This window comes from Limulus polyphemus, unplaced genomic scaffold (genome assembly GCF_000517525.1).
Source record: "Limulus polyphemus unplaced genomic scaffold, Limulus_polyphemus-2.1.2 Scaffold1109, whole genome shotgun sequence".
Classification (NCBI taxonomy): Eukaryota; Metazoa; Arthropoda; class Merostomata; order Xiphosura; family Limulidae; genus Limulus; species Limulus polyphemus.
This window is the reverse complement of record NW_013666719.1, coordinates 59,652-73,633: the sequence shown is the minus strand read 5'-3', so window position 1 is coordinate 73,633 and position 13,982 is coordinate 59,652. Positions and strand designations below refer to the sequence as shown.

At 32.9% G+C, this 13,982-nt stretch overlaps 1 protein-coding gene across 3 annotated transcripts in view; it reads left to right on the top strand.

The window, feature by feature from the left end:
* LOC106462172 (mitogen-activated protein kinase kinase kinase 20-like) overlaps positions 1–13,982 on the top strand; it is a 194,229-nt gene that overhangs the window by 176,206 nt on the left and 4,041 nt on the right. For all 3 annotated transcript variants that reach the window (XM_022389353.1, XM_013922070.2, XM_022389354.1), the window contains exons 19-20: positions 4,741–4,972; positions 9,367–10,009. In XM_022389353.1, the coding sequence (XP_022245061.1) occupies positions 4,741–4,972; positions 9,367–10,007 (873 nt within the window). In that variant the 3' untranslated portion in view covers positions 10,008–10,009. The remainder of the gene's footprint in view (positions 1–4,740; positions 4,973–9,366; positions 10,010–13,982) is intronic.

Sequence of the window (13,982 nt, the reverse complement as noted above, 5' to 3'; positions counted from 1 at the left end):
GGAAATTAAAGAACCTTTACTGAGAATTGTTGTTCATAATCAGAAAATTTAAAAATTAGTTGTACTGCTCTTTCTTTACACCTTAGATTTGCATGTAGATATACAATTACATTTGCCAAGAGTTCCAAATCCTTATATTCAATAATCAGTTATTACAATGTATCTATAATTAAATTACACTTATGTGGAAAAATATTTTAATTTTTAAAAGTATTTATTGTTGTTAATAAAAGTTTGCTTCTTGCTGCAATTGAAGACTTTGTGCCATGATTATTGGGAGTTTTAAAAAGTTATCAATAACTTGTGATATAAGCTAGCTAATTATATAGCTCAGAGCCAAAAATTAACCCAGAAATAATTATAGCTAATTTGATAAATACTATTCTTAGTAGGTGTATGCACATTCATAAAACAAAAACTTTTCATGGTTGGAATATATAGATTCCTCAGCTAGGTACAATAGTGCTTTCACTGCAATGATGTTTTTGGCTGTAATCTCAGTAATATAAAATGAGGTTTGCCCATCTTAAGAGATTAATTTAAATTAGCTCTAATTTCAAATACTAAGCTAATGATATAAAATAATTATGATAAATAAAAAATATGTATTCATATGTTTGTGTTAAAAATTGTAATTAAAACTGTTAATAAAATTTAACACTAAAAAATATTAGAATAAAACAAGCATACAAAATGTATAAAACTAGTTGTTTGGCTCGTGCATTGTTATTGATTTCCTGCCTGTCCCATACAAAACATAACACCAGTATGTATGAAAACTTTATATAATCTTCCATAATAACATCTAGTGACTAATGAAAAATTATGAAACTGCTGCAACATTGGAACTTTAAAGTAATATCTGAGATAAGTTATTACAACATGTTGCTATTTATATATAGATTTTAATAGTGGTACAGTACATGTGATGATTATAAATTGACAAAAAATTGAGTTGTAATATAAGTGGCAATTTTTTTACAAAACTGACATGATTGTTTTCTTATGAATGACCAAGCTCTCTTTTATACAAAGGCTTTGTTCATCATTGATCCTTATTAAGATCTTAAAATAATTTAAATGGATGACTATTTCACAATCACCTAGAATGTGCTCCAATACACTTAATTTATTTGGTGTTCTTAAATTTGCATAATCTTTCAGTAGTTTTCTTGTAGTAGAACTAATGTAATCTTCCTTAAAACAAGTAAATTGAAGAACTACATCCTATCTTTTTAATGAACATATATTGCAGATGACATCCTTTTTTAAAAGATACCTCAGTTTTTATTACAGATAGATACACTACACAGTAGGCTGCATAGCAGTTTTTCACACTGAAAGAATATTTACCAATAAATGTTAAAGTTATAACAAGTGTTGATGGTTTTGTTAAGTTTCATTCCTCCAAATATTCATTAATTATTCTGTTAGACACCAGGAAAGCCATTTTTGTATTGGAACATCTTGATTATCAAACTGTTTATGTAAAAATGCATAAGTACTTGAAATTTTATATACATGATGAACTAAGATTTTAACCAAGCTTTCCTTGAACATAGTTGGTATTACCATATATAACATGGAAAGCTAAAATACAGGCCAATTAATGTCTTGTAAACTTCACACTCAAAGTTTCCATCACAATTATGAACTAATGTATTCAAGAATGCAAGTTGATAGTTCTACTGATGTTCATTTTATTGATTTACACACCAAATTAATTGAGCACTGGCCAAAATACATGCTCTTTTTCCTTTAATATTATCATGTTGCAGAAATTCAGGTAGCATGGTGTTAGCCCTAATCTCTTTGTGTTTTGGGAAAACTATAAAAATCCCAAGATTATCTCTTGATGGTTTATTTTTTGAGTATTGTGCCTGAGGTAATGTATATTACTTTTAATTTCCAAAAATATTTATGTAATTTTATATCCATTATATCAGTAAGATCCTAGTCAAGTTTTACAAATTTGGTTGGATCACTTAAGATGTTATCGACTTTTTTTCTCAAATATTCCATTTTATCCAAAATAACTACACTTTTTTCTTTATTAGACTTATTAATGACATTATTGTTATTTTTACTAAAATTTCTAATGCCAAACAATTCTTTACTCGTGTAAGAACTAGCAATCAGAGTCATAATTACTCAAAAAGGTCAAAATTGTTCCATTGCGTTGAATTTTAATGTTACTGGAAGATTATCCAGATTCAGATCAAATAGGTTGTTTAGACTATAACTTTAAAAACTGTTCAAAAGGTAACAAATAATCTTCAAATTTTAACTTGTTGAGAGGTACTGTACTTTAAATGAAGAGCTAAGACTTTCTTTTCAACCTCATCAAAACATAACTAGAATGATTAAAGATTATGGTATCTAGTTGTTATATAAATAAATCCTTAGTCTGATATCATTTTCAATTAGTAGGTTTGAAAATAAATGGTAAGAAAAATAATTAGAAATAAATAAAATATCTAAGTGTAAATTTAATATTTTAATGTAAATTATTCAAATTATTCCAAAATCTATATTTTTGAAGTTCACTTCTTTTTCAACAAAAGAAAAAAAAAATTTTGTTTAATGATAATCTGTATAATCAGTTTAATAATGTAGCTATGGGTTCCAGATTAGCTCCCTCTCTAGCTACTCTTTTACTTTCTTTTCATGAAAAACAATTGTTGAAGGGTTTTGCACAGTTTTAAACCATCATGAGATGTATATGGATGATAGTTTTAATATTTTTCAGGTTTTTCAGTTTTTAGATTATTTAAATAGCAAGCAAAACAGTATCAAATTCACTGTTGAACATCAGCAGAACCACCAACTTGCTTTCTTGATACATTAGTTTATAGTTGTGATTGTAACTTTGAGTGTGAATTTTACCAATAAAAACATTTTCTGGCTTTATTTATTAAGTCTTAAATGTTATGTACCAGCTGTGTTCAAGGAAAGCTTGTTTAAAACCTTAGTTCATTCTGAATATAAAACTTCAGGTACTAATGAGTGTTTAATTAGAGTTTGATAAGTTTAGAATATTCTTATTCAAAAAATGTTTTTTTCTAGTTGATTGACAGAATAAGCTGAAAAAGCAAAACTTCACAAAAAGCTATTGACATATGAAGTTCTGAAATGGTAGTTATTATAATTTTACCACATATCAGTAAATATTCTTAGTACATGTAAAAACAGCTATGTGACCTTCTTCAGAGTATATCCATTACAATTGAGGTGCATTTTTAAACAAGGATGTCATTTGCAATGTTTCTTCACATATAAGAAGAAAATGGAAAGCATCAAATATAGTATATAAATATTTTTGTCATTGTTTGTATGTAAGGTTATACCAGTTCTACTACAAAAAAGCTGATGGTAAACTTGAAAAACATACAAATTTAAGTATGATGTAGTCATCTATATAAGTTGTTTTAAAATTTTAACAAGGGTCCATTGTATCATTAAAACAAGGGCTTTTGTATAAAATAGAGCAAGATGGTACAGATATCACATCAAAAAACTAATGTTTATAAAGCTACAAAATGAAAAATTAAATGAATAACTTAGTAAAATAACTAAGTTAATTGTAATCAATTGGAAAATAATTTACTAAACATACTATGAGCTGTGTCTAACATAAATAATCTGACTTAAACTATCCCTCTAAACAGATTGTTAAATTACTAAGTGAGCAGATGCAAGTTGTAAAGTTAAACTAAGAAATAATTGAAATGTATAAGCAATAATAAATGTTACAATTACATTAATTAATAAAAAGTAATATATAACTAATGGCATATCACTATACTTTATAAGGAACTGTTATACAGCTTGCATTAAGTATAGAGAGAGGTTAAATTAACAGGAATAAGACTAATGATGGTCACCATTATTACCATAGAAATTAGTTAAGAAATTAAGGTGTAGATGAGATAATTTTGAAAAGATAAAATTATTAATAGTAGGAAAGAGATTATTGGATTTACTTCAAAAATAAATAAACCTATTGCTCAAAATTTGGTAGGAGAAACCTCATTTTTGAAAGTTGAGAATGAGTGTATGAGCTCTGTACACAAAATCTTATAATATGTAATAATTCTAAAAGTTATGAGTAGTAACATTGTAACATAACTTCTTGCGAATATTTGCAAATGGAAGATTGATAACTTCAAAATTAAGAATGTCTATTTCATCAAAATTTTGAACTTCAGTGTTTGGTTATCGGTGCTTATAATTGTGAGTTCAGGTAGTCTGCATTGTTTGTATTATACAAGCATTTACCAATGTGAGTTCTAGTGGATAAATATACTTGGCAGTGTCAAGAAAAAACCTTGGTAGTTCATTAAAGAATATAATCAGTATAATTACTAGCACTATTAATATTTATGGCTTTGTTACAGTCTTCTTACCAAGATTTGTTATGAATGAAGTTTAGATTTTAATAAATATAAATTGTTATACATATGGACTCTCTTTTTTTTATTATTTCATAATGCCTCATAAATATTTTGTTTTTTCCGAACTGAAATAACTTGTTTATTACTGTAGATAGAACTTATTATTATATTTATGATTATTTGTTTACATCTAAAATTTGTCAAAGTCATTAGCCTTCTACTTTAGTATATACATTTTAAATAAGAATAAATTGAATATCATGTTATCAAAACTTTACTTTTGTTAAGATAATGCTGTTTTCAAATAAATTCCATTTGCCAGTTAATTTTATTCTGTTTTCTATAGCCAGTGGTCAAGAAACCACGGTTCACCCGTATTTTACATCAACTGACTGACCATGTATCTAGTCCACATCAAAAGGAAGTGACTTTGACTTTTGTCCAATCTACAAATACCTGCAAAAGTCCAACACTTGGAAAGTTCGATAACAGTTGCAAGAGTGGCCAAGTACTTCCTGATGCTTGGAAAAATAGATATTTAGTAAGTGGGATCTCAAGATCAAAACAAGAACAGTCAGGTGTGTTTATTTTTTTCCTTGTAAAATTATTTATAACTTTTTTACTGCCCTCTATATGCAAACTTTTTTAACGCATGGCACAAGCCTTCTGCACCCCCCGATTGGAATCAAAGATTCCAATATGTCTCTTATGCAAATCATCATGCATCATCTCACCACCAATAGGAGTGCACTACTATCACTTGATGCATGTGACTCCTTTTATGCTCCACTACCGATTCATCACTTCTCAATTGGCAAGGATTGAGTTCTGAAGTATTTCTTTTTACTCTTTACTTCTCAAACTGGTTTAACTTAATTTTTTTTCACTTTGTTTTTGAAAGCGTTTGATTTACCCATGTTTTGCTTGTTTATTTGGTATCAAGTGTGAATTCTGAAGTTAACATTACCACTTTGGGTACATCTCATTCATCTGCTGCCATACTTCAGGCCACAGGATTAATCGTCCTTTATTCACAGGGAGATTGAGAATTATATAGGATAACCTATACAGCATTATATAGGAAAAAGTTTCGTGTTTGACATGATCACAGAGTCTTTGGAGTCGAGGGTGGCTTTGGTCCAACAACAATCCACCCTTTCTAATCTGTTGGCCCTTTTGTTCCATTCAGAGCTGACTGTGGCACCAAATCCTGTCTCCCGACCCTCCCTTTCCCAGCCTTTGCCTGTTCGACATTTTTCATGATGAGCATGGTATACCAACAATGGTTCCAGTGACTACCTGGTGGGTTCGGGTTCAGTGGGTGCTCATCTGGCGACCTTTGTTCATCAGTGGTGCCCTTTCATCTCCAATTTTTGGGTTCATCGAGTTTTGTCAGAGGGATTTGTCATCCCCTTTCTTACCCTTCCTCCTGCTTGTCTGTTTCCTTTCCTCCTCCTCGGGATCCCTTGTCATGCCAGTGTCTACCCGAGGCAGTGCAAGACCTCCTCATACAACAAGCTATCGAACCTGCTCCATGCAGTTTGCGAGGGTTTTACTTTCGTCTGTTTGTAGTTTCCAAAAAGCCCGGGGACTGGAGGCTGTTCATCGACCTGTCCCTTCACAATCAATATGTTCACACACCATGCTTCACCACGGAATCCTACCTTACTCTTCGTTTGACTTTTTCTCCAGGTCCTTGGATGACCAAGAAGGACATCTCTAATGCTTATCTGCATATTCCCATATCAGGCCATTCTCCTACGTATCTTCGGTTTGTCCATTGTGGGTTGGTGTAACAATTTTGCACCTTACCCTTCAGGCTGGCTTCATGTCCTGGGGTTGCACTTTCACTTTTACATGGATGATTGGTTTTTTCTTGCTCATTCCAAAAAGGAGTCAGCCTGTCATACTCATCAGCTTCTTCTCAAAGTTGCTTGGGTGGGCTGGTTGATCAAAATGTTAAAGTCCTTCCTTCATCCTACCCAGTACCTCGTTCATCTGGGTGTTTTTCTTCAACACCCATCTCTGTCTGGCCCAACTTTCTCCTCTCTGACTCTTTTCTATGGAACTGGCCATTTGGAATGCCCTGTCTGCTCCTTCAGTTTCTGTTTGCGAGGTTCTATCACTTTTGGCGATGTGATCTTTTACATCTCCTCTCGGCTGGGCTCACATGCAATCCCTTCAGTTTGTCTTCCATGACCAATGAAACCTTGCTTGGGATCACTTGGATACTCCTATAACCCTTCCTTCCTTCCTACATTGTGGACGATCTCCAATGGTGGTTGGACAAAACTCGGACATTGGCTGGTATCCTGCTTCCTCCTCTGCAGCCAGATTTACATCTGTTCACGGATACATCCCTTCAGGGCTGGGATGTATGGGTCAATCATCAGGAGGCTTTGGGTCTTGGTCTGTCAGGGAACATTCTCTTCATATCAGTGTCCTCAAACTCATTGCTCTTCATCAGGCTTTGAATCACTTTCTTCCAATCTCCAGAGTTTGTCTGGTAATTATCCATTCTGACAATTCAACAGTGGTGGCTCATATTGAGATTTTTGTGTTTCCTAACTTTGGATCTTCTAATTTGGGCCAACGAACATCACATTTGTTTGTTGGCTTGTCATGTACCGGGTGCATTCAACCTTGTCGCAGACATCTTTCCTGACCCAACCGGGTTTACCTGATGGAGTGGTCCCTTCATTCCCTTTTTTTTGGTGGCTTTGTGATCAGTGGGGTATTCCTCATATCTATGCATTTGCTACTGCCCTCAATTACCAGTTACCTTTGTTTTGGTCCCCGGTTCCCCATCCTGAAGCTTTGGCTATAGATGCCTTCAGCCAGGATTAGTTCAATAAACTCATTTTGTTTACCCTCCGATCCGATTACTTCATTGGGTTGTCTCCCTCATGCATACCACTCTATGCAAAGTCCTTCTGGTTGCTCCTTACTGGTCTGCTCAACCATAGTTTTCTGAATTACTTCAGCTGCAGTTGTTTCCTCCCATTCCTCTCCCTTTGTTACCCAAACTTCTTCATCAACCCCAGTTGCAGGTTCTGCTTCCCACACTTCACGTCCTCTATCTTCACACCTCACTTTTGTCTCGGCCCTAGCGAGAAGATCCAGTTTCTTACATCAGGTGGCATCTCATTTAGCTCATTCCGTTCGTCCTTCATCCATGGCTGTGTATCAGTAGAAAGTGATGTTTTTCACACCTGGACCCTGACTCGAGGTATCCCAGCTTCTTTTCTATGGTTGCTGGTATCCAAGTTTCTTACATGGTTTTTTTAGAAGGGGCCTTTGGTCTCCTCGATATCGAGTTATCAGGCAGCCATACCCCCATACTTTCCATTTTCCCATTATCCTACCCTTGTGCAGGTGTCGGTACCTGCAGCAGGTTTTGGATATCAAGTGAACCAATAAACATAAGTCCTCATGCAGGTTTAGGTTGTCCATCTTCCTCCCACGATTCTTCCTTCTTTGTAGTGGGTCATGGAGGGTATACGTAGGATGTTTTCATTTCTGTCCTCAGCACTCCCTCGCTCTCTCTTGCGATGGGGATGTTATTGACCTCTGGACATTTCAGACCAGTCTTACAGTCGTGGAAGTTGATTGCATGCAATGGACTTCCCTTGTATACTGGATGACAGTCCCAGATCCCTGGCTCAATGTTAATCCTGTGTTGTGCTCTGGAGTCGGTGTTTTCCTCACATCCACGATTTTGGGGTTTGAGGTGAAGCTGGTATGATCCTTATCCTACCCTCACACAGTTATTGATACCCAGCAAGGAGATTTTGGATGTAGTTGACTTACTGAGTATGATCTGCCAGGCTCTAGCCAATTTACACCATGGGACACATCCTCCATTACCCACTTCTGTGGAACTGAGTTTCTGTATTTATCCAGTTGGGATCATTTCCTGACTTATCCTCTCCCACTCAGATGTGCTCCCTTTCTTTTCTGCCATGTTTGTTCCTAGCTGTTCATTGCAAACAGATACGTGGTTCAGAAGTGATGTGGTGCCCCTCCTCACATCATCTGATCTGTTTCTTTCATCTACAAAAGTATCCATTGGAAGCTTTCATGGGGGGTACGTCTGTTCTTTCCTTGCATTGGTCCCTCCTCCTTTTCAATGTGGGATTCTAGCTAATCTTGTGAGGGGAGTGAAGTACCGTATCAGAAGTTATAATTTTCCTATACTGAAAATGTATTTCCGATAGGTACTTCCCTCCACTCACACTTCCCAACCTCCTTCACACAATTTTCCGGTGCTTATGTCGTATGCCAAACTTCAAAGTGATGGTTTGGTAGTAGCACATAGAGGGAGTCACATGCATCATGTGATAGTAGTGCTCTCCTACTGGTGGAGAGGTGATGCATGATGATTTGCATGAGAAACAGGTTGGAATATTTAATTCCAATAGGGGGGGAGGGGTGCGGAAGGCTTGTGGCATGCATTGTAAAAAAAGTTCACAAAACAGGAAAAGCTAATTTCGTGTGTGGAGGGAAGTACCTATCAGAAATACATTTGCAGTAGAGGAAAATTATAACTTTATATAAATAACATGAGCTTTCAGGACTGGGCATGACCTAGTGGTAAGTGTGCTCAGTCTGTGAATCTGAGAGTTTGTGATTTGCAGCCAACTGCCCCAAATTTTCATGCTTTATAGTTTGAAGTCATAGTGATGGTGAAATCCCACTAATTGGTCATACAAGAGTAGTCCAAGAGGTGTTGAGTAGCTGACTTCCCTCTAATCCAAAATTTCAAAATTAGGCACTGCCTTGTGCAGCTAGTCTTTGTATAGCTTTGTGCAAAAATTCTGAAATAGAAGGACAAATTGAATTTTACTATAAATCAGATTCATGTTATATTGGAATTACTTTAAGTGAATTTTTAAATTGTTTGAACTACAAAAAATATAGTGGAAATTATGTACTGTTTTATGTTTTTTTTATTGGTTTTCTTTATTTAAAGGAAGCAGATCTTGGGCTCATGTGACAACAAAACAAACTTCTGTAGAGTCTGGTAGTTTTCCCAAATTGCAAGACAGAACTTCTTTGGGCAAGAATAACTTCCCTGTTCTTGAGCAAACTAATAGGAGCAATGAAACTGACAGTCTGAGTCTGTTTGATACCATGAAATCTTTTGGATTTCAGTTTTTGAAGGATAACACATTTTCAGGAAACACATCTCAGTTAAGAAAGAAAGGAAAGAAAGTAATTTTCACTTTACAGACTTCAAGTTCCTCTGAATCCTTGAGTGGTGATGTTTCTGGTAATGCAACCAAATCATCATCATCATCTCCACAAAGACGAAACAGCATGCCTTCCAGACGTCCTGGCAGTCAGAAGCAGAAATACAAACATTCAATCAGTGACACTGGATTTTCTTGTGGTGCATCAGACCACAGTAGCTTCTTTGATGATACTCAGGTGCAGCCTCACTTTGTTAAATTTAGTCAAACAAGGATTAGTCTGAAGAGACAAGTGGATCGATTTTCTTCAAAAGATCAGAACACTTCCTCAATCTGGGATCATCCCTTCAAATCACGGTTCTGTACAAGGAATCCAAAACTTAAATCAGGACGAAATTGTCGAGAAATGTCACAGTCTTGAAGGTGAGCTTTGTTACCACCATGTGTAAAAAAAAAAAATGGCAAAATGTAGGTGAACTATGAATGAGTATATAAGTGCAACATAGGATAAAAAATCATTGTCTGTAGACCAAATGATAGACATTGTAATATATTTAGAAACTTGCTTAATTCATATGTGTAAACTAACTGCATTACTTGAACAAACAAACTACAAAATCAATTTATACTGACCATATGATGTCCACAGTAAATCTGTTAGATAAAGTAGTTCTTTATTGAATCAGTTGATATAAGTCAAGATGAATTATGTTTTACATCTATTGGAAACTTAGTTTAGATTAAATCAATTTAAAAAATAAAAAAGTGATCTAATGTACATTGCAAATTGTTTTTAAATAACCCTGTGTTTAATGATGTTAACTTACACTGACCAGTTGGTGTACAAAAACTTATAAACTAATCCACCGTATGATTAAACTAGTTTAAATAGATCACTTGATGTATTTGTAATTTTATTAAATAAAACAATCTAAAAGTGAATCAGTTTAAACAATTCAATTCATCTACAGTGTAAATTTGTTAAACGAACCATTTTAAAACTGAAAATTTTAACCCATCTCTTATTACAATATGAAATAAATGTTTATGCCCAACATTGGTAAATGTTTTCCCTAATTCTTATTATTTGTTTAACATCCATATAAAGTTTGCTCAAGATAGTTAATTATGATTCTTATATGAAATTGTAAAACATGTTCAGTTATGAAATGATACATTTATGTCACAAAACAACATGGAATGTGGGCAAATAATGTACTCATGCTATAGAGCAACTGTTTGATTAATTTAAAATTAAACTAATTTGTATAGACTAGTTAGTGCTCATGTATTCTGTCAGTTTAGTAAGTAATATGAAGTAAAATGTAAAAAATTATTGTAGATAATAAACCTGAAAAAGAATAGCTATATTTAAACTTCAAAATATTGCAGACCATGTGATGGCATGTTTTGAATAAAAATACTGGACTGTCTATTGTAAGAACAAGTATAAAATTTTGTAAGTAACTTTTGATTAATATCAAATGTTTTTTCTCATAGTACATTATGCATAGGTGAAATCTGGAGGATTTATATTAGCATGCTAAGTGAATAGTCTTGTTGTATATTTAAACAAGCCACTTGACCTAACAAGTCTTTTTACTACAATAAATGTCAGTAATGTTTTCAGTGGTAAAAGTACTTAGTTTCTTATAAGAAAATGTTGATTCTCACTCACTTTTTTGTTATCTTTATACTAAGATATTAAGCAACATAAGTACTTAAGACTCTGACTATTACAGGTAACTCCTGATTAAAGCAAGTTACCTATTATTGAAACTAAGTTATTTTTTTACATTCTTGCTTATAAAGATTAAAATGCATTGTTTCATTATTTGGGTACCCTCACTCTTATTGATTTTCAGGATTTTTTCATAGTCCATTTCATCATTTCAAGCCTTTTCATGAGAAAACCACGTGTGCAGTGATTTACATGCACAAATGAATTTGAATGTGAGAATTGCACATGTGCTTAAAGTGATATGTTATGACAGAGAAATAACAAGAAAATATTTACTCTTTAACATTATTAATATTAATATTTGCATTATATTAGCAGAGTTATCAGTTTTATCAAGACTATAAAAAAGAAGAAACGGGTTTTACACCAGACAAAGTTCACATATGTTCTCCCTCCTTCATATCCAGTAAGCTCTGAACCTTGAAACTTTTTTTATTGATTTTATTGCCTCTAGCTGCCATCTTCTCCTTTTGCTTCAAATTATATTAATATGCTGCTTAAAGGAGTTTTGTAGATAACATGTTTATGCTTTCCTCAGGAATATTTAAGATTGTAATGTTACATGTGACTGAACATGACCTTTCACACATACAATTAGATTTGAAACTGTGCATGTCAAATGAAAAGGACTGTTATATCTGTTGTTCCTAGCCTTTTAAGTTCTATGTGATACAAATTATTGTAGTGTTAGGTTTTTAGTATCTGTTTAATAAATAAGGCTCGTAAGCTAAAAGCATTTTTTGGTGAAGTCCAGTCATCAACATTATGTGAATGTAATGTTTTTCATGTTTGTTTTTTTTCCATTGAAGAATTACCAGAAGTACATTCTTGTCAGATAAAACAATATTGTTTAGATTAAATATTGATACATACATACATACATAAAACTTCATTCTTAAATTAGTCTGAGAAAAAAGAAATACACTAATTCAGTCAGTTTTAAGAGGCATCATTAAAATCGTATATCAATGTTTGTTCTGTGTTGAGAGTGAATCCTCTCTGTGGACAAATAAAATTGATATAGACTTAGTCAGTGACTTAGTTTAATTTCACCTAAGCACTTAAAGGGTGAGTAAAACATTTCTGGCATCAAGTAAGTATTATCCAGTAGTAGTGATAGTCAGCTATGAGATGCTTCTTTAGAATTTAGTTTAATCTCTATTTATGCTCAGTATTTCCTTTCAGTGAGTAAATTCTTTCTAGCAAATGCTAAGTTATACCCATTACCTGTAAATATGGATGTTTATCAGAATATCAAAAGGGGATACCCACAGACCAGTCAAATAAGCTGGATAAATCTTGTAGCAATAGCCCGAGCTGTCTAGGTGCTAACCCTAGTGAAATGATCAGGTAGGTATTAGACAAAAAAAAGTTGCTGTTTTAAATTTTTTTAATTGTTATACTGGAAATGTTAGCGATGTTTTTAGCATACTGTTAATATATATGCACATAATATCTCGTAACCAATACTTTGAATGGTCGGTTTTTAGCGTAGGAATTTGATAGGGTGGGTTTTTGACACGTGAATTACTTGGAGTTCTTTTCGATACCTACTATTAATTACTACTGTACTTAAAATTAGTTAACATTAAACTAAAATCCTCACTTTCTGGAACTTTGATAGAAAGACTAATAATAGTTTTGGCACTTTCACATGCCACTTTTCGTAAAATTCCCAAGTACAAAAGGCAACAGATTTGTATATTAACCCTGATTTATTAATGATGTGCCCAAGATAAGTATGCTAATATGAGGAAGTTTTATATAGATTAAAGATTAGTTCTTTATTTTTCTCAATTTAAAAGGTAATAGATAATGGCCATATTTCAACAGCATTCTTTTTGTCAAACTGTCAATTTAAGTAATCTACTCTAAAATGGTTATGCTCACACAAACATCTGTCTTATCAAATAATGGCATTTTAGATAAATAAACAAACAACTGGCTAACTCCAGATCAGATATTAGATTTTTTTATATAATTTTTGTCTTTTATTATTTTTTTACACCTTCAGTTTGTTTATTATAGTACAGCATTAAGAAATGGGCTATCTATGGCTATAAAATCACAAAAGTAAGCAATTTTTGAAACCTGAAATTTGTTATTACTTCCCAAGTAGTGTGACATGAATAAAATAGTAAAAAATCACATTAACAGTTTTTCCATAAAGTTCTCGAACATAGCATGTTTTCTAACTATTCCATTGGTTACTGTTTGCTATTTCTCAATTTTATGTAATAAATTTCTTTTTCATTTTTGTTTCATATTAAACTTTCCAATTCTATTTTTTCTGATTTTGGGGTCATCTTGTATAATTGAAAATGAATCTCTTGCAAAAAACCAACATGGGAAAAAAACCTTATAAAAAGAAATGTATAGTTAAAACCACAAAGGCAACAAAGATCAAAGTAAAATAATAGGTTGAACAATCACCATTTTTGTTATATTTTTATTTAAAGAAGGATGATGAAGAGCACTAGCTTGAAACATCATCCTTCATTAAATAAAAAAAATATATATATATATATATATGTTTCAAGCTAGTGCTCTTCATCATCCTTCTTTAAATAAAAATATAACAAAAATGGCGATTGTTCAACCTATTATTTTACTTTGATCTTTTTTGTCTTTGTGGGTTTAATTTTACATTTTTTT